At 46.8% G+C, this 25,773-nt stretch overlaps 1 protein-coding gene and 1 long non-coding RNA gene across 7 annotated transcripts; one reads left to right on the plus strand and one right to left on the minus strand.

Annotated features, from left to right (window-relative positions):
• Positions 1-1,600: 1,600 nt before the first annotated feature.
• LOC120097862 (uncharacterized) lies at positions 1,601-5,612 on the plus strand. 2 transcript variants are annotated; one of them, XR_015641809.1, is made up of 4 exons: positions 1,601-2,856; positions 2,967-3,385; positions 4,100-4,345; positions 4,580-5,612. It is a non-coding gene; the product is annotated as an uncharacterized LOC120097862 (long non-coding RNA). The 2 variants fall into 2 exon arrangements; XR_015641808.1 differs by having other exon boundaries at positions 2,697-2,856; positions 4,100-4,156.
• A 3,361-nt stretch (positions 5,613-8,973) lies between these two features.
• Ankrd16 (ankyrin repeat domain 16) lies at positions 8,974-25,405 on the minus strand. Of its 5 annotated transcripts, none has more exons than XM_087590772.1 (9): positions 24,963-25,405; positions 23,740-23,960; positions 21,879-21,921; positions 19,232-19,340; positions 18,388-18,549; positions 16,492-16,570; positions 14,078-14,306; positions 12,159-12,234; positions 8,974-10,879 (listed from the first exon to the last, which is right to left on the minus strand). In XM_087590772.1, the coding sequence occupies exons 1-7, from the start codon at positions 25,301-25,303 to the stop codon at positions 14,149-14,151; spliced, it is 1,113 nt and encodes a 370-aa protein (XP_087446898.1). In that variant the 5' UTR covers positions 25,304-25,405; the 3' UTR covers positions 8,974-10,879; positions 12,159-12,234; positions 14,078-14,148.
• Positions 25,406-25,773: the final 368 nt, after the last annotated feature.

Below are 25,773 nucleotides of genomic sequence, written 5' to 3' on the forward strand. Positions count from 1 at the left end.
GGCTACCACCAGTAGAAAGTGCCGTTTGGAAGTTACAGATGTGCAAAGGTGCAGATATGTACGTGACCTCTCTTTTGCTCATGCTCCCATTCCTGGCTTACCACAGAAGCAGGCAGTGTACTCAGACCCACCTCAGAAAGAAAAGAATGCAGAACCCCCACAGGCATTCTCTATTCAGTCTGAGCCAGGCCGTGAGATGCTGTCATCCACATTCAGGGTGGGTCTCCCATTTCCCCAGTTAATCTTCTCTGGAAAGGTTCTCAGAGACACACGAGAAGACTGTCTCACCCTTCTCCTGGGTGATTCGAAAGCCAATCAAACCGACAATGAGGATTAACCAACACAGGCAAGGAGACCCACAAGTGGAAACTGTTCCTATGACTGTTGTGTTCATTTACATCCTGGTTAGTAAGTCTTCCACAAAACTACCCAAAATTAAGACCAGGCATCCCACAGGCTTAACACTGATGGTTGTATTTGGTGCCATTCACTATAACCAGAAGAGAGACGTCGCCTAAGAGATGTGTTACCCAAGGAATCTGTGCACTTCATCCAAGTAACCCAAGCGCCTTAGTTAGCTTCTGTGTATGCCTGCTATCTATTTGAGCTGCTGCTTTGTTTTTAAGATTTTTTTTACACGGATGAGTGCTTTGCCCGCATGTCTGTGTGTCTGGTGCCCAAGGAGGTCAGAAGAGGATTTGGATCCCCTGGACCTGAAGCTATAGACAGTGGTCAACTACCACGGAGGTGTTGGGAACCAAGCATCTTAACTATCTCCCCACTGTTTGCTTTGTTTTGCTTGAGATAGGGTCTGACTCTACAACCTAGGCTAGCCTTAGACTCATGGCAATTCTCCTGCTTCTGCCTCCCAAATGCTGCTGATGTTATAGGTGGTGTGTGTGTGTGTGTGTGTGTGTGTGTGTGTGTGTGTATGTGTGTGTGGTTTGTGTGTGTGTGTATGTGTGTCTGTCTATCATCTATCTATCTATCTATCTATCTATCTATCTATCTAATCTATCTATCTATCTATCTATCTATCTATCTACCATCTATCCATTTTTCTAAATCTATCTATCCATGTATCATGTTCCTATTATCTCTATTTTCTGTCATCTATATCTATCTATCTATCTATCTATCTATCTATCTATCTATCATCTATCACATATCACATCTATCTATCTACCTATCTATCCATCCATCCATCTATCTATCATCTATCTATCTATCTATCTATAAATCTATCTATAGATCTATCTATCTATCTATCTATCTATCTATCTATCTATCTATCTATCTATCTATCTATCTATCTATAGATATATATGCCAGATGAGGGATTTGTTGTTGGCTGGGAAGTATCCGAGTCTCCTTTATGTGTTCAGTCTCAGTGTCTGGAAGCCTGACAGAGGAGTCCCCCACGAGCAGAGTCAAGTATGACCAGGCAACACCATCCTACAACCTCAGCTGACTGAAGACGCCCCTGGCTCAGCCTGAGATCATCCAGATGACTTATAAAAATCATGTTATAATCTGCTGCGTTGGGTTTTTTTTTGTAATTTTAATCTTTTTTCAATGTCTACTTTTAATGATGGCGAAGATCAGAGAAGACTCGAAACTAACAAGCGCTGCACAGCTAGCTCTATAAGCAAGCCGAGCTCAGCCCCAGCCACTATCTCTCTATATCCTCCAAATATCATGTGTCCTCCGAGGGTCTTGCCTCAGCTGACATTACTCTGCCAATGAGCCTGAGTCTGAGGAAGTGGCAGGAGGCTGCAGCAGACCACCAGACTTTTTTTTTGTTTTTGTTTTTTTAAATGCATTTCTCTCTATGGAGTCCCAACAAATGGAGCTCAACTACACAATGTAAGGCGGACCAGTACATGCGTGTCATTAGCAAAGAATCCTTCATCACTTGTCCTTTCACCTGCTTGCTTTAGCAGAACACCTTTTCTCCTATGTCTGCTTCAGAGAAAAGTTCCTTCATGAGTCTATCTTACAGTCTTTCATCTGTGTCCCCTTCAGGTAAACGTTCCTTGACGCGTTTGTCCCAACAAAACGACATCCAACCAACTTTCCAAAGAACCTTTAATTTTCCAATTCTTTTTTTTTAATTTGTTGATTTTTGTTTTTGTTTTCTTTCGTTCTGTTGAGACAGGGCTTCTCTGTGCAGCCCTGGCTGTCCTGCACTTGCTCTGTAGACCAGGCTGGCTTCAAACTCACACAGCTCTGCCTGCCTCTGACTCAAAAGTGCTGGGATCAATGATGTGTACGATCACTGCCCCACAATGGGTTTTGAGGCAGTCTGTCACTTAGGAATTCCAGTACAGATAAAAAGAAAATGAAATAAGACCAAGCCAAGCAAAAACTTCAGTCTGATTCAGAATCTAAAAAAATCCCCCCAAAATTCTTCTCCTGCCAGACGAGAAGATGTTACTCTTGGCAGTGGTGCAGAGGAATCAGACATTCTGACACACTGTGTGAAGTTTAGCAGGGGGCACTGGAGCATTCCAGCGTGGTGGATCCTGAGGCATACCGTTCCAAACTCCTCTCTGTAAGACTTATACTGCAGATGTCAGAGCACCAGGATGAGCATCCCTCAGGCTCCCACAGAGCTCAACTCCTAGACCTGAGTTGGATTTTGCTAACCAACCCAGTTTTAGAAGACAGAAGAGGAAGCCACATTTCTGAGTTTCGGCCAGCAGAGGCTGTCTTGTAAGCGACTGGTTTTTTTCCCCATGGAGCATTCCTGATGATTGCCTTTTTCTGACTGAAGCAGAGACAGCGGACTTGTGGGGCTGAGAATTCAAGGCAGTGAGCTCCCTGGCTTGGGAAGGGTTTTCCTGATTGAAAGAGGCAACTTCGGGGTTGGGGATTTAGCTCAGTGGTAGAGCGCTTGCCTAGGAAGCGCAAGGCCCTGGGTCTGGTCCCCAGCTCCAAAAAAAAAAAAAAAAAAAAAAAAAAAGGCAACTTCTTGAGAACTGCAATCTGAATTTTGAAGTCTCCCCTTAAAAGTTCAACCTAGATCTGTTCTTGAGCCCTCTGGGTGACTATGAATGCATTCCATCTAGGAACTGCTGAGATCGACTGGAACATCCGCTATTTCTGCCAACTGAACTGTAACAGATGCAGATCCAGTGACTGACACTTAAAACAACAGTGAGATGATGGCGGAGGCGGCGGCGGCGGCGGCGGCGGCGGCGGCGGCGGCGGCGGCGGCGGCGGCGGCGGCGGTGGCGGCTGACAAAAACACACATACCTTCCGCTTCCGGGAATTTTACCTTCCAGTTGTTCAGAGCACACGGAGATGTGTTCACTCCAGCTTACAACGATATCTTGAAGAACCCCACACACATTCTCGTGTTCACAGAGGCTAACACTTCAGGTAAAACTGTGGTGCACCTGAGTCAGGGAACCATACAGACTAGAGTTAAAAATGGGGGACTGACTCAGTGGATGAAGTACTTGCCAGGCAAGTATGAATCGTCATCCTCAAACTCTGCCAGGTAACCAAAATAATTGCAGGTAGGTGTGGGAGCCTCGTGTAATCGAGGTATTTGGAAGGCAAAGGTAGGGGACCCTGTGGGGGAGAATGCAGGCCAGTGGACTTCAGCTAATTCTTGAGATCTAGAATCCCCTCCCCGATACCATTGGTTTGGAAAGTGTGCGCTACCTACTGGGAGTACCCGTGTCCACATGGCCGGGGAACTTGGAAGACATAGACACTTCCAGAGGAGAGCAGTGGAAAGGTTTAACTGTGTGACATGAACAGCGTCCAGAGATCTGTGTGCAGCAGAGTGCCCACAGCTAAGAACACTGTACCATGCACTAAATGGCGTGGGGAAAGGTGTGTGCGTGCGTGCGTGCGTGCGTGCGTGCGTGCGTGCGTGCCTGCGTGCGTGCGTGCGTGCCTGCGTGCGTGCGTGCGTGCGTGCCTGCGTGCGTGCGTGTGTCCCATATGGAATATTTGCCCCACACATACAAATCAAGAAGTTTATTACCTTTCGGTGTAGGGGTGGTTCCATGTGGGTATGCACTTATCCGAACTTACATGCAGTACGTGTGTGGTTTTTTTGTTTTGTTTTGTTTTGTTTTCCAGTTTTGCTTCAGTAAAGCTGCTAAAAAGGACAAGAGCTGCTGGAGAGATGACTCTGTGGTGAGAGCATTCACTGCTATTCCAGAGGACCCAAGTTCAGTTCCCCAGCATCCGCATCGGGTGGCTCACAATGCCTCCATCTCCAGCTCCAGAGTCAGATACCCTACCCTTCTCTGGTTTCTTTGGGAACTCACATGCACCTGCACCTGCCTAACGTGTGCACAAGCGTGTGCACACATGTGCACGCAGGTACACACACACACACACACATACACACACACACACAGGTACAGACGTAGATTGTATTAGTCAGGGTTTTCTCTGGAGTCACAGAACTTACGCGATGTCTCTTTATATTGAGGGAATTTATTGTGGTGACTTACTGTCTGCAGTCCAACTAACCCAACAGTGGGCAGCTGTGAATGGGAAGTTCCAGAATCTAGCAGTTGCTCAGTCCCAGTTTGAACTGGTCTTCTGTTGTAGGTTCCAACAGAGGTGCTGGCAAGTAAATGCAAGAAGGTGAAGAAGAGTGAATCTTCTTTCTTCCAATGTCCTTACGTGGGCCTCTGGCAGAAGGTGTGGCCCAGATTAAAGGTGTGTACCACCACGCCTGGATCTGGGACTGGCTTTGTCCCAGGCTGACCTGGAATTCTGAGATCTCCTCCCCTCAGTCCCCTGGGATTAAAGGTGTGTACTACCTCTCCTGGGCCTAAGCTTTTCATGGCCACTGTGCCTCAAGAACTCCATGCCAAGATCCAGAAACTTGTGTCTCCCAGCCTCAAGATCTGGATCACGGGTGAGCCCTCCAATTCTGAATTGTCATTTATTCCAGATCTAGTCAAGTTGACAACCAGGAATAGCCATCACAGATACCCTACCCTTTTCTAGCTTTGGGTACTCATAGGCACGGGCACCTGCTTCACACAGGTACACACGCTCGCACCCACGCCTGCACGCACAGACAGACATATATGAAATAAGCAAGGAGGGAAAGAATCGCAAGTTCTTCGACTCCATCCCAGGCCTGATGCTGTGCTGCCTGAAAGGCTCCCAGTGGGCATCTGCAAACCTCTATGGATGTTTAGTACCTCACTTCCTTCTCCTTCTATGTCCACGGTGAGCCCTCAGTCTCTACTTGTTGCCGACAAGTAAACAGAAGCAACTGGAAGACCCCCCTTCTATTTCCTCCAGCAACTTCCCCTCTCTTTACTGGGCAGAAGCCCTTGGTGCTGACATCAACTTCCCACTCCTTCTGTCAGCAAGATACTCCACGCAGTGTCTGGGGAACAGTCCGCAAGGGTGGTGGCTTCTCTTGGGAACCTGCTGGAAATTAGACTCTTGGGGGCCCTCAAATTAGATTTATATTTAACAAGACCAGGTGCCTCATGAGTACAGATCCTGCTTGGGATCTCACACCACCACGATGACACCTCTTTTTTTTCCAACATATTTCTACCTTTTCTCACCATTCGAACTGTAAATGCAAGCTCCTCTAATTAAAGAAAATGTGCCTGCACAGTTGTTCCTTTTATTCATTCGTTTATGGGCCCCAGGTCTCCTCTCCCCTTTGTGTGTGTGCATGCATGTGCATGTGTGCACATGTGCACATGTGTGCATGCTTGTGAGTGTGCATTTAGAGGGAGGACGACTGTTTTCCTCTCCACCTTTTTTGAGACAGGGTCTCTCACGGAACCTGAAGTTCGATGTTTTAGCTAAGCCAGCTCCTGGGATCTGCCCGCCTCTTCCCACAATGTTGGGGTCATAGGCATGTACAGGCGTGCTTGGATAGTATGTGGGTGCTGGAGATTTGAACCCAGAGCAAGTACTCTTACTTTCTGAACTTCCCCATCCTGCACAGCTCCTAGGACTTTGAGCAGACTGATCCGTACAGCATCAGTCTAACCAGATACTTTTTAAGGATGAGGCCCAGCTCCAGCTTCTCCTGGTTGTCTGCTGGATCCCTGCTACCTCCTAGGTCTCTGCTGGGTTTTTTGTCCCTTTCCAGCCTGTGTCCTCTGGTGCCCAGGGCTTAGTTCTGGGGCTGCTTCTCTTTATGTGGCCTCTGGAGACCTCATCATTCCCTAGCACCTGTGTGCTGCCCCTGCTCCCAGGTCATCCCTGGGCTGCCTTCTTGATTCCTCCACATGGGCAGTGCACAGTGGATACAGATCCAACACCCCCTGCCACCCCCCTGCCACCCTCTGCCACCCTCCATTCTTCCCTGCACAGGGAGTGGCAGTTGCACCCTCTCATCTGTGCAACCCAAAACCTTAACCCTTCTATCTTTCCTTCCACATCCAACTGACAGCTAAACCAGCAGCTTCTACTTTTTTTTTTTTTTTTTTTGGTTCTTTTTTTCGGAGCTGGGGACCGAACCCAGGGCCTTGCGCTTCCTAGGTAAGCACTCTACCACTGAGCTAAATCCCCAGCCCCACAGCTTCTACTTTTAAGACATGGCAGAGACAGAATTTCTGATGCTTCACCCATCACCATGGCCTACATTTCTACCCTGTCTCTCAATCGTTACCGCATGGCCTTCTGCCCAATGTTCAGAACCACCCTGCTAAAAATCAGGTCAGATTTAATCAGTCCTCTGCTGAGAACCGCCATGGCTTCCTCCTCCACCTCACCAGAGATGGTGCTGCACAGGGACCTCTGTGTCTAGCTCTGACCTCATCTTCTTCTCTCTGCCTTTTTACTCATTTCTGACACCCTGGTTTCCTGTCCTGTCCTCTGACACAGCAGCCCGCAGCTTCCTCAGGACCGAGGCAGGCACAGCTGGCTCTGCTTAGAATGTTGTCACGGATTGAACCGACACATTTACCCCTTGACACTTCCTGTCCCCTTCACTATTTTATTTCCTTTGGGAAACTTTGACCCACCTGATACAATCCAGATTTCACAAGCTTTTGGTTAACGGACTGTCTCCCCTAACTACCATGTGTCTAAAATGTTCGTCTGGGAGCTGGGCCTAGCACACAGGCCTGTTTCCCTAGCTGTTAGGATAGCCGAGAAAGCAGGGTAGCCAAGGTTAAGGCCCATCTGGCAACTCTCTGAGAGATAAAAAGTAAAAAGTATCCATAGAGGTAGGGGATGTCTGCACACCACCACCAATGCCGCCGCCCCCCCCCCCCCCCCCCACATATGGGAGAGAGGAGGCATAGTCACAGGTAGAGTACTTGCCTAGCAATATTTGAGGTTCTGGATTTTATCCCCAGCAGTGCAAGAAAAACAAACAACCAACCAACCAACCAACCAACCAACCAACCAAAACAACAACCAGAAATGCTCATCTTGGCCGTGTGGTGCTAAATATGCCCGACACATACTGAATCGTTTCTGTTCACAATAGCCAGGAGTGCCAGTCCACACCTTTAATCCCAGCACTTGGGAGGGAGAGGCAAGAGATTTGTTGTGAGTTCAAGTCTAGCCTGATCTACAACCCCCCCCCACCAAAATAAATAAGTGAAATGCCCAGTATGCTTGCTGACTAACTGAACACTAATGATCCCTTTCTGTCCTTATGGTAGGCAGTGCTATTTCTCTGCACGCAGTTTGTGGGCATTTGTTATGTAGTCCAGGAAACGGACTTAGAAACGGGGCCCCTCCTGGGCTCTGAGATCAGATGTGTGTCCACAAGACCTCTTACTGCATTTTTATTCTTGAGATAAGGAAGCCGAGGCTTAGGAACATGGGGTACATTTTTCAAGGCCACACACTTAACCCGTGAAAAAGCTGGGATTTAAATCCAGTAACTTGGTTAAATCGGCTCCGTTAAATCTGGTAACTAAGCTGTGAAACTCTTAAAAACCTCCAAAACAGTCAAAACCCTGTTAAGCTCAATTATCATTGCTGTTTTGTAAACATTGTTTCAAATGCCTCGAGGATGTTCTGGGCCTTTAACACAGCAGAGGGGGAGGTGAACTCCGAGCAAGCTTGGCCGCCCAAGTTGGCAGGCTGATGTGTTCAGGCAAGAAAGCCCGAAAAGGTGTAAACTGAGGTACTCATAAGTGTGATTATCCCCTACTGCTTTCTCAGGGATGCCACGGAGCAGCCAATTACCTTTCTCAGGACTGGTGTAAGGAGTTAGGAGTTAGGAGTCTGGAATTGCCTAGTGGCCAGCACCCAACCCTCACTGCCTCTTTGCTACCCTAGCTAAGACTTGCTTTGCTGTAGAAGCCCCCACCTACTGGATTTTGACCTCTGCCACAGTTCTGGGTTATGAAAACAATGTCGTTTTGGGAGCTGTGATGGAGTCTATTGCTTTGTTCATGCTTAGCGAGTGCTTTACCCTATTATGTTCTGAGCCTGCCCTTTTGTGTTTCGCTTTTTGAAAAGGAGACAAGGCTGCATCTGTTACTTCTCACTGCTGTGACAAAGTATCAGACAGAATTTAAGGAAGGGCTTGTTTGGCTCACATTTCAGGGGTCCATTATGACGGAGAAGACAGGGTAGCTGGCTGGAGCAGTGTGGTGACAGGGGCAGGAGGAAGGCCGTTCACACTGCCTCAGCTGTCAGGAACGAGGAGGATGCTTATCCTGCTGTCTCCGATTTATTCAGCTCAGGACCCTAGCTCCTAAGATGGTGCCACACGTTCTTGAAGGGTCTTCCCCACTTAGTCAAACCTGCCTGTGAACACCTTCCTAGATGGCAACCATGAAAATCTAAATCCCATCAAGTCACTAATAAAGTTAACCATCACATGGAGTCTAAGTTCCCAGGCTGTCCTGGCACACACTGCATCCATCCTCAGGCCTTGAACGCTGTCTTTGTGGCCCTGGCAGGCTTTGAACTTGGAATTCTCCTGCCTCAGCAATTTGAGTAGATGGGATTACAGGCCTGTGTCCCCAGGCCTGACCGAAAGTCACTTTTATAAATTTTTTTTTTTAAGATTTTATTTTATTGTATGAGTCCACTGTAGCTGCCTTCAGACACACTAGAAGAGGGCATCAGATCCCATTACAGATGGTTGTGAGCCACCATGTGGTTGCTGGGATTTGAACTCAGGACCTCAGGAAGAGCAGTCGGTGCTCTTAACCACTGAGCCATCTCCAGCCCCGAAAGTCACTTTTAAAAGTATAAAGACTATTGCATGTGACTTCACATTCGCTGATATTGTAGAGTATATAAACATCATTCGTTGTCCTTAACCCCCTACCCAACACGTCTCCCCATCTCCCAAGACACTGACACATCGATAAGCTATGGCTACCATTCTGCTAAATTGGACAAAGTTTACAGGTTATCAAGTCTTCACCAAAAGCCCAGGATGTACCTCGGTGATGGAGTGGTTGTCTAATATGAGCAAGGCCTTGAGTTCGATCCTTAATGCAGCAAACGAATGGACCTTTCTGTAAAATATAATTAATGCAGACAGTACCGTGATGGATGGAGTACTTGACAGATTGAAAAGCAGAGTGCCCAAAGTTCTCAGTATAAAGTTAGGGGCAAGCTGCATGTACTGCACTGTCTTGACCACACTTACTTTGATAGGCTGGGAGGAATCAGAGTGGGACACTGTGCTGTGGGATGGTTCAGTGGGTATAAGCGCCTGGTACGTCATAGCTTCAGTTGTCAACCTGATACAAACCTGCAGTCACCTGAGAAAAGTGAAGATCTTCGTAGGTCGGATGGGCCTGCGACTGTATCTGTGGGAGCATTTTACTGATTGCTAATTGATATGTGTGTGGGGTGTCCAGCAAACGTGGGTGATCCATCCTGAGGGAGGTAGGCCTGGGCTGTAGCTCAGCGTGAACCTGGGAGCAACAGTGAACCTCCGTGGTTTCTGCGTCAAGCCTCTGGAAAGATGTGAAGTAAGGTGAACTAAATCCTTTCCTCTCCAGGTTGCTTTGGCCGCGGTCTCTCTCACAGCAACAGGAAAGCCATGTACACACTGTGCTCGCCTGAGGATCCGAGTCAGATCCCCTGCATCCCGACACTGAAAGGAAAATGTGGCTCCTCCAAGTTCCTCTATGACCTTCACTCACAAGTGCCTGTATGCACACGCTTCATACGCACAACAACAATAAGATATTTATTCTAAGAAGAGACTAACTGTAACTGAGCAGTGGGATTACTGGTGATTTTGGTTTCCTCCTTTAGCATTTTCTATGTTTTAAAGTCTACACCTTATGTTTTGTAAGAATAAAAGACTTTTTTTCTGGTCTGCCACCTGCTGGTGAACTGCAGGGTAAATTACATCCAGTGGCGGCTTTCCTTTTGCCCCCGGCCCCTCTCTCTCTGCAAGCTTCTCTCATTTCTTCAGCCAGAGTTCTATTCCTTCCCCATCTTGCTGTTGATTTTCCTTTCATTTTGTAAATATTGGCTCATAGATTTCCCTTTGTATGGGAAGCAATGTATCGGATCTGTTTTCAAGTGACTGCAGTTTTTATCTATTTCTATCCCTGACAACTTCTGTCCTGACTGAGCTTTCCAGACAGACAGATGGCTCATGTGGAAGCAGGTCTTAGGGCAAGGGTCAGAAGCCCCAGTTAGCCAGGCAAAGTGGTAATCCCAGCACTCAAGAGGGTGAAGCGGGAGGATCACAAATTTGAGGCTAGCCTGGGCTATATGGCAAGTTAGGCTAGCCTCAGCTCTGCAGTGAGACCTTGTGCCATCGATGTATTAGTTACTTTTCTTGTTGCTGGAATGAAATACCCGGGGGTACAGACTGTCATGGCAGGAAAGGCAAGGCGGCAGGAACTGGAGACAATCCATCACCCCATATCCTCAGTCAGGATGCAGAGGATGAACACAGCCGCTCAGTCCATCTCTCACTTTCTCCTTTTAATTCAGACCAGGGTAAGAGAGAGAGAGAGAGAGAGAGAGAGAGAGAGAGAGAGAGAGAGAGAGAGAGAGAGAGAAAGAGACTGGTTGCAGGGTGTATTAAGGCTTCCTGGCAGCAAGTGGAACAGCTCTGATGAATGGAACACCTTGCAGCTTTGACGAAGCCTTTTGATTGTCACATAAAAGTCAATTCCCGAATACCAAAATCTCTTATCAGATCGAGGAGTTGTCTAGGGAACCATTACCTATGCGAACATAGTCACTGTAGGAATTCCAGGTTTGCCAGGAGTGCCTTATAACTGAGGTTATGCTAAGGTTCTGAAATTCCCAAGAAAGAGCAACCCCATAAATTTCAGATAACTATCATCGATTATTCCTAAGAGATTACCACAAGGCCTAAGGAGCCATCACTCCAGAGTAAACATCAGGTACAATGGCTCATCTAAAATTCAAGTACAATTGTGGGCCTTTCACCGCAATTAACTGAATCTAAAAATTCCCTTACTCATGTGCCCAGAGGTGTGTCTCAGGTGATTCTAGGTCCTTGACAGGTGATAATCAATGGTAGGGAACACATCTTGCAAGAAGGGACCTCTTCTTTTTCTCAAGATTTATTTATTTTATTTATATGAGTACACTGTCATGTTGTCGCTGTCTTCAGACACATCGGAAGAGGGTATCGGATCCCATTACAGATGGTTGTGAGCCACAATGTGGTTGCCGGGAAGTGAACTCAGTCAGGACCTCTGGAAGAGCAGTCAGTGCTCTTAACCCCTGAGCCATCTCTCCAGCCCAAGAAAGGACCTCTTAACAAAGTCTTTGGTCTACTTTCTGGGAGGACAGGGGCTCAGCTACCATTGACAATGGATGTGAATTAGTGAGGGCTCTCGGGCAGCCACACGGAAGGTGGACTTGAGAACACAGGTAGAGGCAGAAGTGGTCGTTACAGGGCTGCGGCACTCCATAAACATACATCACTACTCTCGCGTACTCACTAACCATACCGTAACAAACCTTCTGTGCCAGGACTGTTCTAGGCCTCGCTCCTGACCCAAGCAGGTTAAATATCAGTGGAAGAAAGAGATAATAAAAAAGTTACTTATACTTTATATGGTATAATTGCTAGTGTTAAATACCAAGAAGATAAAACAACAAGGGTGTGTGTGTGTGTGTGTGTGTGTGTGTGTGTGTGTCTAGTTCTATTTTTTTGTTGCTGTGATAAAATAAATACTCTGAAAAAAAAGAGCAACCCTGGGGAAAGGTTTATTTCACTTACAAATGCCAAGTCACAGCACAGTTCCATAAATGTGTGGCAGTCCAGGCGGGGATTTCAAACAGCTACTGCAGCACGTCTGGAGTTAAAAGCAGAGAGAAATGAACGTATCGTGCCTACCTGTCTGCTTGCTGATGCCCAGTTCAATCTCTCCCCTCCCATATAGTTCAGGACTGCCCCCACCACGCCCCATAGGGAATGGTGCCACCCACAGTGGGCAATCTTGGAGGCAGTAGCAAATGCTGCAAAAGAGGGATAAAATTTCAGGCAGGGAGTCTTGGGAAAGTAACTTACCCAAAGGAAATGGAGAAAGTAATTATAATTTGGGGAGGGTAAAGGGGGTAAATTATTACCATCTGCACTGCTATTAGTATCTCTAATATAGTATTACAGCCAAAGTGTATTGTTATCGTATATTATTATTACTTTCTCTGCTACAATTAATGTTGTGATAACCACTACCACCTCTGGCTGCTGAGTAATTTAAGCAGTGGCTTGTGGTAGTCAACGTTTACAGTCTCATACTGGGAAGGGCAGAAGCAACGGGATTCGTGGGAATTAGTTATGAGTGAAGATTAGCAAACAAGATAGCAGGCAGTGAGGCTCAGGCCTCGAATCTCAGCACTCAGAGCTTAGAAATAATATGAATCTGAGGCACACAGAGAGGCTCGTGCTGGGGAGGGAAGGAGGGAGGGTGAGGGGAGAGAGAGAATATGAATGGGAACAGAGAGAATGCTTATGTGTGTGCTAAGGATGACCTTTTGGCCCCAACATATCACCAGTATCATCCTCAGACCCCAAAGGCATCGAAACAGAGAGCCCTCTGACACAAGGGAGAATGGTAATCACGTCTGGGAAGAGCATGGGTGTAAAGTGTAGGACAAAGGGATTACCAGGTAGGATCGTGTTTCTACTTAACATTTATCTGGTGGTTAGAAACGGGGTGGGGCAGGGGTGGTGGGGGTATGAACTCCGTAGGAGACAAATTAAGAGGAGCTGGAGGTCTTTGCTGTTCGGCAAGGTAAGAACAATACAGAGTGAGGGAGGAATGTGGTAGTACTAAACTAATGGGTCAAATTCTGCTTGTGACAGAACTTGTCTACTCGAACAAACAGAAACTCCTTCACGTTTAAGATCTTCTGCCTGGGGTTGGAGAGATGGCTTAGCTTAGTGGTTAAGAGCACTGACTGTTCTCTCAGAAGACCTGGAGGCTCGAAACTCTAACTCCAGTCCCAGGGACTCTGATGCCCTCTCTGGCCTCCAAGGGCACCAGGCATGCATGTGACACACTGACATCCACGCAGGCAAACTATCCACTCATGTGTAAGAAAAGTATCTGTCCGTTAAGCGTCCTTATAAATGTTGTTGTAAACGGCAAAAACACGTCCTTCCTGGCTATGAAGCCGCGGGGACACGTGCAAGCTATAAAGGGAAAAACTGAATAGGCCAACTACGTTTTATAGCTCAAGTAAATAGCAGTTTATATTTTGCTTTATTAGATTTTCATATATTTAAAGACAAATCTGGGGGTTGGGGATTTAGCTCAGTGGTAGAGCGCTCGCCTAGCAAGAGCAAGGCCTGACAAGGCCCTGAGTTCGGTCCCCAGCTCAAAAAAAAAAAAAAAAAAAGACAGATCTGTCACCTTCACTTCCCTGAGGATGCACATGCCTCATTTAATCTCATTCTCCCTGCAAGGGGAGAAAAGCCAAGATCTGGGGCTGCTGCTGTCCTTTAGCCACACTGCCCTTGCGTGGCACAGGCAAGGCACTGAGTTCAATCCTCATTACGGTTTGAAAAAAGAAAACGGAAACCCGGCTAAGATCACATGACATGCCCGGCACCCCGACTCCTGGCCATTCAGTCGAAGAACAGTGCAGAAGGAAGGCAGGAGGAGATGGAAACACGGTTGAAGAGTAACTCACTGATCCGTCAGCAACTGAAGAAGCATGGCGTGAATGACCACGCACTCAGCAGCCTCCGTCTCCAAGCATCCTTATGACTTCACACCAGGATCAAAGTCCTGAAGGATAGCCACGCCCCTCGTGAGTTGCTGGGCCAAGGCGCCTGTTAGGTCTGCAGAATCCTTCAGCCCTGACTGTCGGAGGAACCTGGCGCAAGCCGCGTGCTGACCTGCACAGGCCAGATGCAGGGCTAAAGGGAGACACGGGTGATCGACGCTGAGAACGTGCTCTGCACTCGGAAACAAATGTTGGATTATTCGGTTCTACAGAGCTTACGCCTGTCTGTGCACTCTGGGTGTGGATGTGTGTGTGTGTGTGTTTGTGTGTGTGTGTGTGTGTGTGTGTGTGTGTGTGTGTGTGTGTGTGTGCACTTGCCGCAGTGCCTGTTGGAGAGAGGAGTGAGAGGACAACAGGCAGGAACTGCCTCTCTCCCACCGTGCAGGCCCTGGCGGATCAAATGCAGGCTACCAGGCTCGGCTGCAAGTGCTTTCACTGACTGTGTCCTCTTGCCAGCTCTCCAGTTACACACATTTCACACCGCCATACCCACCCATGGTGGCCCATGTTGGATGGCAGACTGGGTTACAATTTTTTCTAAAGAAAACAAACCTGCCGGGTGTGGTGGTACACGCCTTTGATCCCGGCAAAGGGGAGGCAGATTTCGGTGAGCTCTGGGTCTACCTATTTTATGTACTGAGTTCCAGGACAGTCAGAGCTACATAGAGAAAATCTGTCTCAACAATCAAAAAAAAAAAAAAAAAAAACAAAAACAAAAAACAAACAAACAAACAAAAAACCCCAAAACAACCAACCAACCAACCAACCAAACAAACAAACAAAAAAACAAAAAGAAAAAAAAAAAAGAAAAATCTATTTAAAATTAATCAGAAAATCTAAGACGCTTTTCCAGTTAGTGGCGAGCAGGAGGAGACGGTTTCTCCCTAGGTTCACTCTTACGTGCTATTTAATCATGGTTTTAACGGGACATAAAAACTCCTTAATATTTTGCTGAATTACCATGACTTAGTGTTAAAACTCTGTTGACCAATCTTTCTACTCCATGTGCAGAAATCAGCACTAAAAGGTCCAGGCATGCTAAGAGTCCAAAGGCTTTCTGGTCTCTAGGAGCGGGTCCCAGTGCCTGCTCTAACTAGCAGCAGCTATCCTGTATGCCCTGCAAGTGAGATCCGGTCGTCTGTGAGTCTCTGCAGCCTGATCCCACTGAGCCGGAAAGATGGTCCTTGGCTGGAAGAATCATGCTAATTGAGCGCTTTCTTCTAATGTCAGCTATAAAGGATCAGCTCTGCACAGCAGTGGGGATGCAGCTCAAGGCTAGATCATGTCTACTGGCCCTGGGCTTGGTCCCTAGTATACACAGAAAGAAAAGCACTCGGACTCTATCTCTTTAAATCTATTTAAAGTCCTCATAGAGGAGATAGGAAATGCTTTCACCTTACACACATTGTTATGGCTTCAAATAACAGTCTCAGGGGTAGGAGAGAGGCCTCAGCAGTGAAGAACACTTGCTGCCCTTAGAGAGGACCTGAGTTCAGTTCCCAGCACCTCCAGTTCTAACCGACTTGGTGCCTTCTTCTGGCCTCTGGGGCATCTGCACATATGTGGCACTTGTTCATAAAACACACGTGCACGTAAGAATAAATAAATAAATCTGGAGGGAAAAAATCCACAGAAACCAACCAACCACAGTCACAGGATGGTGGTTAGTGTTCCCCACCACGGTCACGATGCCAAACATTAGTTCTGGCATTGAGGCCAGCCAGGTCTACATAGGTTCTTTTTTTCTTTTTTTTCTTTTTTTTTTTTTTCCGGGGCTGGGGACCGAACCCAGGGCCTTGCGCTCGCTAGGCAAGTGCTCTACCGCTGAGCTAAATCCCCAACCCCTCATAGGTTCTTTTTTTGAGATCTTGTCTTAGAAACAAAGAATAAGGGAGAGAGGGTTCAATAGTTAAGAGCATTGGCTGCTCTTCTAGAGGACCCAGGGGTCCAATTCCCAGCAACCGCGTGGTAATTAACAACATTCTGAAACCAGTTCAAAGTAACCCAGCACCCTCTTCTGGCCTCCACAGGCACCAGGCGTGCACACGGTACACGTATATACATGCAGGCAAAACACCAACACACACACACACACACACACACACACACACTAACATTTTCAACACCAAAAATGTAAAACCAAAAATCCATGACGTCAATACCAACAGCTCTAATAGTATTTACAAATGAAAAGCTATTTTAAGGAAGAGACTTTTTTTTCAGGGGTAGGGACTGAATGTAGAGCTGTGTGCAATTTGGGTGTGTAGCCCACATCAGTGCTTCAAAGGGAAACGTCCGAGAATCGGCTGTACTCCTACCTGAGCGATTTCGTTCATCTGTGGAGTTGATGTCGGCACCCAAGGACAACAGAGTTTGAACTGTGCTCGTCTGTCCTTCCTGAGTATTGAAACAAGTTCATTACCACTGTGACGAGGACAAAGCCAAAGCTTTAAAGACATCCTCTAGCATGTACCGGGAACTCTTCCTGACACAGCCACTGTGAATGCTCAGTCTTCCTGTTTTAAGGAAGGCTTATATCCCCTATGATTCTATCATGAATCACTTGACAATGGTAATGCTCAGTTGTTAGGGTGGATCATACAACTGAGTTTCCATCAAGGTCAGCAGAACAAAACCTTGTGGTTTATAGGGAAGTCACAATTCCAAAATTTCCCGATCATATGAACTTTTTGTTTAAAACTGTTAAGGCAGAGGGGAGTTGAAAGACTGAGGCTCTCAGAAGAGAGATCCTACTACAGCCAGAGCCATTCACACAGTAACTCATACGCACCGTCTAGCCGGTCAGTGGGAGACTAAAGTCAAGATTTCTAGAGGAAATGTTAGCTTTTCTTCTTCCCATGTTTGTAGGTGGCACTCAGGCCATTCAGGTCCCTATCCCTTGTATTCAGAACTGTGTGTGTGTGTGTGTGTGTGTGTGTGAGAGAGAGAGAGAGAGAGAGAGAGAGAGAGAGAGAGAGAGAGAGGAAGAGGGAGGTGTCTGTTGAGGCTAGAAGATCTAAAATATCTAAAGAAATAAAGGAATAAGCAAAACTACTTTATACCTTGTGTTTTCCAAGGATATTTCCAAGCTATGCTAACATGGCTGAACTGAGTTATACCATGAAGGGCATGACGTCACACACTCCCCTGGAGCTGGGTTACAGACAGTTGTGATTTGTCTGCTGTGGGTGCTGGGAACAAGAGCAGCAAGCACCATGACCACTGGGCTCTCTCTCCAGCCTCCTACTCACTTATTTTTAATAGTTTCGGCATGGCTATACTGAGGTGGAATTTTGCAGTTTGCAAGTGCTTAGGGACAACTGAGAAAGCCTCCATCACCCTTCAACATCTTTATGGTTTTAAATAACATTATTCCTGGAAACAAGAGGGGGAAGGGTACATAAAGCCCAAGCATGAGATAGATTTAAGAGTTCCCTTGGGAGGCAGAGGCAGACAGGATCTCTGCGTTCAAGGCCAGTATGGTCTACAGAGCGGTTCCTGAACCATCAGGGCTACAGAGAGAAACCCTGTATTGAAAAGCAAGCAAGCAGACAAACATGCAAACAAAAAAGTTATCTTTTTATTTATTCAGTATACAGTATTTTACATGCATGTATGCCAGCACACCAGAAAAGGGCACCGTGGGCTACCATGTGGTTGTTGGGAATTGAACTCAAGACCTCTGGAAGAGCAGATACTGCTTTTAACCTCTGAGCCATCTCTCCAGCCCTTATCTCTCCATTTTTTTTTTAAATAAAAAAGTCAGGTTTCTATTTGAAAAGATAGAAGATGGCTCAGTGGTTAAGAGAACTGACTGTTCTTCCAGAGGTCCTGAGTTCAAATCCCAGCAACCAGATGGTGGTTCACAACCATCTGTAATGAGATCTGATGCCCTCTTCTGGTGTGTCTGAAGACAGCTACAGTGTACTTATATGTAATAAATAAATAAATCTTTAAAAAAAAAAAGGGGGGGTTGGGGATTTAGCTCAGTGGTAGAGTGCTTGCCTAGCAAGCTCAAGGCCCTGGGTTCGGTCCTCAGCTCCGAAAAAAAGAAAAGAAAAAAAAAAAAAAAAAAAGAAAAGATAAAAGACTTGGAATCACCAACATCTCAGGAATGTAGAATACACACGGAGCCAAAGATGCCAGGACTACAGAGCTGTCCGTCACTGGAGCAAAGCAAGCCTAAAGGAGTGCTGACGGGAGAAGCAACTGACCTTCGCTGCATAAAGAAGTGCTGTGAGCTGGCTTGACTTTGCTCTCACATCGACATCAATGCCAAGACCGCACACCAGGAATCGGATGGCTTCATCCTGCCCAGTGACTGCTGCTCGGTGTAGAGCCTGGGCCCCCAGACTATCTGTAGCTGAAGAGCAAGCCTAATAGGCAGGAAAGAGGAGCAGTGTCAAATGCAGAGGAATCTGGGCCCATGGTCCGTCCTGTAGATGTTTTGGGGAAGCTTAGCTTTCTCAGTGGTTCTTCTGGACAGAGCATATGATTTCTGCCTGATTAGCAAAGGACTTGAAGTGAAATGTGGTCAATGCTGTGGCCTTCGGCTCTGTCAGGATACTTTGTTGCTATTACTATTCTCTTTTTTTTTTTTCGGAGCTGGGGATCGAACCCAGGGCCTTGCGCTTCCTAGGCAAGCGCTCTACCACTGAGCCAAATCCGCAACCCCGTTGCTATTACTATTAAAGGACACCATTTACTTAATCCTTAGTTCCTTAACTGCATTCTGTATGTTGGACTACTGGATTCTCCCTGGAATATGTCCAGGGTCCTGAGTGTGCTATGCTATACTATGTCAGCACTTTACTTTGAGTCCCAAACCCAGCATCACTTAACCCTTGTGGGAGCCTTCTGAAGAAAGTACATTTTGTCACCATCTTAGAGATGGGAACAGTAATGTACTGATATGTACAAAGGCCAAAGGTCCTCCCACTAGGGAAACTCAGAGGAGCCAGAATTTGAAGCCAGCAGATGAATAATGACATATTGTTTATTCCCCAGATCTAAAACTTCTAAAGAAGAAATAAAGGAATAAGCAAAGCCCCTTTATACCTCGTGGTTTTCAAGGAGCAGCTTGGCTATGCTGACATGGCCGCACTGAATTGCATCCATGAAGGGTGTGACGCCACAGTTGTCTCTACAGTCTGGTTCATAGTGACATCTATAGCCAAATCCAGAAAATGGCAGAGCTGTGAATAATCACCACTTCAAACCCAAGAGAGGTGACATGATAGCCTAAGGGCAGACTGTGTGCCTCACTGATAATCCGTGACAGCCTCTGAACCGAGCTCTAGGACTTGGGGGACTTCCCTCTTTAAGCCCTACCATGTCTGTGAGACCCTTCCTTTTGTCAGCTGCTCAGCTGCTGCTTCTGTAGTCACCCTTAGTACTGTCTTCTCTTTTCTCTCCCAACCCATTACATACATAATATAATTAATTCTGAATCCAGGCTAGTTACAACTCCTCCTCTCCCTCTCTGCTTTCACACTGATGCACAAGTCTACTGACAACAGCCTCCTGACATTCTTCTCATCACTACCTTCTCCTCATGATCCCCACCCACATCCATCCTTCTGCCCTCGCCCTCTGGAACAACCATAGACATCCTGCTGTGCAGTCCAGCCTGGCCTGGAATTCATGCTTCTCTTGCCTCGGTCTCTGGAGGGCTAGAACTACACATGTGCAACACTGCATGCAGCTTTTTAATTCTGGAGTTCTGTGGGACTATTATTTACCCACAGTCTTCCTCGTTGGCCTACGAAGGCCACTGGAGGGGAGCTATGCTTAGCTCCTTACCCAGACCTAACCTACAAAGGCACTCGAGGAGTGTTTCTTCAGTGAAGAGTATTTACAAATGTGCAGAACAGCAGATCTGTGGCTCTAGGTGTTTGACACATGCTTTTAGGACGCAGGGACGCTCTTTGCTTTGACCGACTTCTTTCCCACTTCTGACCTCACGTCAGCACGCGTAGATTGCAAAGCCCCCCATTTGTACCTGGCCCATCTTGTCTCTGCTTATCTGAACTCTTTGCTTTGATCTCTCACAGAGATGGAACTACTCCGCTTGTCCCAAGGTAGAATTTTTATGCTTCCCCCAAACCTGCTCCTCTTCCAGTGTTCAACATCTCTCAGCAAGTGGCACAGGCCCCACACTGTAAGTCACCCCTGGGGTTCCCCTGCCTCTCCTCTATCTATTTTCGATGGTGCCGGGGATGGAATTCAAGGCCTTAAATATGCCAAGCAAGCACTCTCCCAGTGAGCTACCTCCCCAGGCCCTCTCAGATCCCACTATCAAATTATTCAGCTTTTGCTACTGATTCGATTTCTTTTTTTTTTTTTTTTTTTTTTTTTGGTTCTTTTTTTTTTTTGGAGCTGGGGACCGAACCCAGGGCCTTGCGCTTCCTAGGCAGGTGCTCTACCACTGAGCTAAATCCCCAACCCCCTGATTCGATTTCTAAGAGAAACCCTCAACCCACCTCTTCTTCATTGCCTTAGTCACTGTTCTACTGCTGTAAAGGTAACTCTTTATGAAAAAAAAAGCATCTAGTTCGGAGCTGGCTTACGGTTTCAGAGGCTTGACTTGTTATCATTGCAGAGCATGGTGGCATACAGGCAGGCACTTGGGCAGTAGCTGAGAGTTATATCCTGATCCATTGACAAAGAGAGCCTAAGCTTGGCATGGGCTTTCAAAACCTCAAAACCCACTCCTCAGTGATGCAATTCCTCCAGCAGGGCAGCTAATCTTAATCCTTCTAATCCTTTCAAATAGTGCTACTCCCTGGTGGCTAAGCATTCAAATATATGGAGCCATTCATGTGGCACCACCACACTATTCTAGTCTCATCTCTTCAGCCCTGCCACCACCACCATTACTTTCCTGTTTCACTTCGTCAACCTAAGAGACAATCTCACAGAAACCTGTTCCTATCCCAGGTCCATTTACATTTTATAACCAGGTGATCCCAGAAAACTGATTTCTTACAACCCTTGGCTTAAAAACCATTCAACAAGGGGCCAGGAGAGAGAGTTCAGTGGTGATAGTATTGCTGTTCTCCCAGAGGACTGGGGTTTGAGTCCTTCTGACACCCTCTTCTGGCCTCCACAGGCACCAGGCATGCACGCAAGCGAAACATTCGTACACAGAACACGAAAATAAGTAAATCTAAAAAAACAAAACAAAGCAAAAGAGGAAAACCCAGCCTTTCAACGAGGTTGGGCATGGTGGTGCATACCTTTAATATCAGAAACCTCAAAACCAACCAACTCAACTTCTCAATGTTACCTCACATGCTCGGAATAAGATGCAAACTTTTCACAATGGTCCACAGCATCCGTATTCTCTGTTTAGACTTCAGCATCCTGTGAACCATTCCAGTCTCTCAAACACGTTCTACTTTTTCTCGGTGCAAACAGCTCCCTGACTCCTCACGTGCAGCTGTTGTTCTCAGGTGAACAGCTTTTGTTTGGCTAGTGCTGAGACATTTACTTTTTCAGGGTCTTTATTAATATATACTTTATTATTATATACTTTATTAATGCATCCTACCACACACTCCTATGGGGACAATGAACTCCCTGCAACGCTCATTGGTATGCAGGCCTTGTCCTTTGCGGACTCTGAGCTCTCTATGTAAAAGGAGGACTAGCTCCTTGTTATATCTGAGAAATACTTTCTGCCAACTTACCGTTTTGTGCTTACCTCTCAAGAAGCTCCTGGACTGCTTCGAAACAGCCGTGCATTGCTGGGGGGTGAAGAATGGAGACAATTGGAACATTTTAGCATGTACTCAAAACTTTGACGGGGAGGCAGCACACTGTCTAAACACTGACTGAGTGTGTGCAAAACCCTGGGTTTTCTCCCAGCACAACAAGTAAATAATTAAAAACAAGCACAATTCGTATTCCTCTAACTTGTTCTGCCCATCATTTCTTTTAACTTTGCTGTTTTTATTCTATTTTCTGTACGTAACTATTTTGCCTACACATTTGTATGTGTGTCACATGTATGAATCATACCCACAGAGGTCAGAGGAGGGTGATGGATCCCTTGAAGCTTGGGATCTAGAGTTAGAGATGGGTTTGAGCCACCGCTTGAGTGTGGGGAACTGAACCCGGGTCCCCTGCTAGAGTGATAAGTGCTTTTAACCACTAAGTCATGTCTTCAGCCACATCTGCCCTGGTTTTCTCGCGGAGGCAAACCTAAAGCAGGTACAATTGCTGTCCCAACAAGGAAAAATTCAACTAAATATATGGTAGAGAATGATGGTTTCACTTTACACATCTGGTATTTCATCTTTATGAGCACTTGCACGGCAAACTTTTAATTTTAAACTTATTATTTCCTCCCTTTAGCACTGTGAGGTTCAAAGGGCAGTGTGGTCTTCCGCCAGAAAACTGCAAAAAACATTTTGACTGTAATCTACTTTATAGGACTCTATGAAAATTATCCAGAAAGTTACTCCTCCTATTGAAGATGCCTACATTCAACAGGAAAGATTCTGACTATCTGCCCTCCGTTTCCTTTATTTTGGTGATAAGTTGTTGACTGGTTCTCCAAGGGAATCTTGTGTGTGTGTGTGGTGGGGGTGGGGTGATAGGAGAGCTGGCTAAGTAATTTATGAACTGTGTGGAGGACTTTTTCCTACTTATTCAAAAAGTTTCAAAAAGAATTTCTTGATCCCTAAGGGTCAGCTGTGGCTGGAGAACCACTGGCTGCTTGCTTTTTTTTTTTCTAAAGATTTGTTTATTTCATGTCTTCAGGTACACTGTAGCTGTTGTCAGACATATCAGAAGAGGGCATCGGATCCCATTACAGATGGTTGTGAGCCACCATGTGGTTGCTGGGAATTGAACTCAGGACCTCTAGAAGAGCAGTCAGTGCTCTTAACCACTGAGCCATCTCTCCAGCCCACGCTGGCTATTTGTTATCCAGACTGTCTCAGGGATTGGTCCAGAGAAGTAAGAGCTCAGGATTCTGAGTCAATGAACTGCCTCTTACACTAATTAGTTCCCAAGTTTCTCTCTTTGGGTGGGTGGGGTATTAGGAGTTATGACACAGGGTCTCCCAACATTGCCCTGCTGGTCTTAATCCTGCTGCCTCAGCTCCCCGAATGCAAAAATTACAGGCATGCACTATGCCACCTGTGACTGCCTGTGATTAGACACGTGGGACTATTACCCACACATTCCACTCTAATTTTGCTTTTCCCTAGGACTCGACAGCATGGTATCATTACCACTATTAAAAGCTAAAGAGGACATTTGCCCAAATACAGGCCAAGACCCAGGGTCACGGACTTTAGAAGGAACAGAGCAGATTACCATATGACTAACCAGAAAGGGTAAGAGATATCCAGGAAAACTGGACTGACATAAGGACCTATTAGCCGCAGGTTTTGTCACTTTAGAAACTTTTGGTTTGCCAAGAGGGCACAAGATGTCCTGCTGCCTTGACTTCTGTTTTCCCAAATCCTCCACTCCCCTGCAGGTGGCTTGAACTACAAACTGGAGACAGTGCTTGGGCAGAGCCAGCTGCAGACTACAGAGCTTGCAGGGTGTACCTGCAGTGTGTAAAGGAGTTCTTCTGATTTTGCTCTCTGTTTTCCAAACGTCTGGGCAGACAGTGAGCAAGTACCGGAGGATCACAGGGTCGCCTTCCCTGCTGGCAATGTGGAAACTGTTCCAGCCATCCTTGTTCTTCAGGAGTGGGTTGGCACCGTGTTCTACAAGGTCCTGGATCACCTCAAGGTTCTTCCTTGTGCAAGCCATCATCAGAGGAGTCCTAAGGCCAACCAGGAATGGAAAGGAGCTGAGGCATTTGTCTTCATATTATGGATGTCTTTGGTACAGGGGGAAAACCTAGAGGAGTCTGGTGGGGGGCGTGGCAGGAAAACACCTTAGATGATCGGCCTCTGACTTCTCTGAGGACCACGGAGGAATAACAAGGGGAAACTGATTCTGAATGTACATACACAGTAGTAGGTTGTCCTAGTAGGTTGTCTGAGAGGCAAAGTCCATTTATGAACCAAGCAGAAGACTGATAAAAATCCACAGATAACCCTCACGATATAACGGAACTACATCTTTACAAAAGACACACTTTCAATTATATGGTTCTCTCTTGTCCTTAATGTGCTGAGGTCAAACTTAAGAAGCTCACGGATGCTAGGAGGGTGTGCCGCCTCTGATCTATGTCCTAGCCCCTATGTTGTGACAGACTTAAAGGCAGGAAACTTCATTAAGCTATGAGCCTAAAGAAGTTTACAGCCTCCTAGAAACTAGACACGGAACTAAAAATAAGAGATGCCAATGTAGCAAGAAATGAAATTGTTTTGTGTGGTGCAAGAGTATCCACCAACATTCTTGCTGGTGGCTCTGAAAGGCTCTTCGTGACAAAACTACCTAAGAACTCAATATTCGGTGCATGGTCAACTGAATTTTGTCAACAGTACTTATCCGCTGTGGCCATGCAAATTAAAATACTGTAATCGTGACTAGGTAATTTAGCGAAATGTCTTCAGAAAAAAAAAAAACGCATCTTGGGCACACTAGTAGTAGTACAATTCAGCCGTTACACTCTACTTGATTACATTTCAACATACTCTTTCAACAGGAAGGGATTGACTCAACTAAAGAACCAAACACACAAGAAAAGAAGGTCGGGAAGAGGATTAGAAGCTGAGAAGATTATACATCTAACGAACACACTGAAACATACATGAAAATCTGCGATTCTTCAGGGAGTGTCGATATAGCTGTTCTGGACCCTAGGCTGGGCACCTACCAGTCCGCCTTCTTCAAGGAGTCCACCACTGCACCTCGGCCCAGGAGGTAGCGCACGCAGTCCCGGTGGCCCATTGAGGCAGCTTCGTGCAGAGGCCGCTTGTAGTCTCGGTTGGCGGCCTCGATGTCCATACTCCAAGCCTCCACTAGGTACACTAGGATGTCCTGGCGCCCGTGGCGTGATGCGAAGTGGAGAAGGGTGTCCCCAGCTGGCCCTTGGCTGCCTCGGAACATCTCTGGATCCCAGCAACCTCCAGCTACCTCCAGCTCTTCCCGCAGGGCGCGCAGCTGGCCCTCCTGCACCAGCCTGCAGAGACGCCTCGGATCCCCAGGCGGAGCCATCGCCCTGGACCAGGGTGGACAAAAGTAAGAGGAAGACCCACGTCCAGTCTTCCTAGATGCAGACCCGTGCTATGATAGGTTGGGAGAAGCTTAGAGAAGGTTGGCACTTGCGCTTCCGCTTCCTGCACGTGACGGTTTCCCTAGACTCTCCGCCCCGCCCCCCCAGCCGGATCTGTCCGCCAGCTTCTTTTTTTATGCCTCTTGCCCAGGTTTGGAAGTCACAATTTCCAATGTAGAATGGTGTCTCCTCTGGCGACAACATGCACACTCGTAGGTCACTCTGGTTACCGCGCTCCAAACATGCCGACTAGCCAGGGTGGGGCCTCAGGCAGCTTGGGGTAAGGAGGTGCACCTGACATCCTGGAGCTGTCCCTTGTACCCGAGTGATCTAGGGATGGAAGACCTATCAGAATGTAGTGTGTCGGTGTACCGCGATGCCCTGAAATGGGGCAGAAGGGCTTTGCAGCCTG

Source organism: Rattus norvegicus, chromosome 17 (assembly GCF_021556685.1).
Source record: "Rattus norvegicus strain SHRSP/BbbUtx chromosome 17, alternate assembly SHRSP_T2T, whole genome shotgun sequence".
Lineage (NCBI taxonomy): Eukaryota > Metazoa > Chordata > Mammalia > Rodentia > Muridae > Rattus > Rattus norvegicus.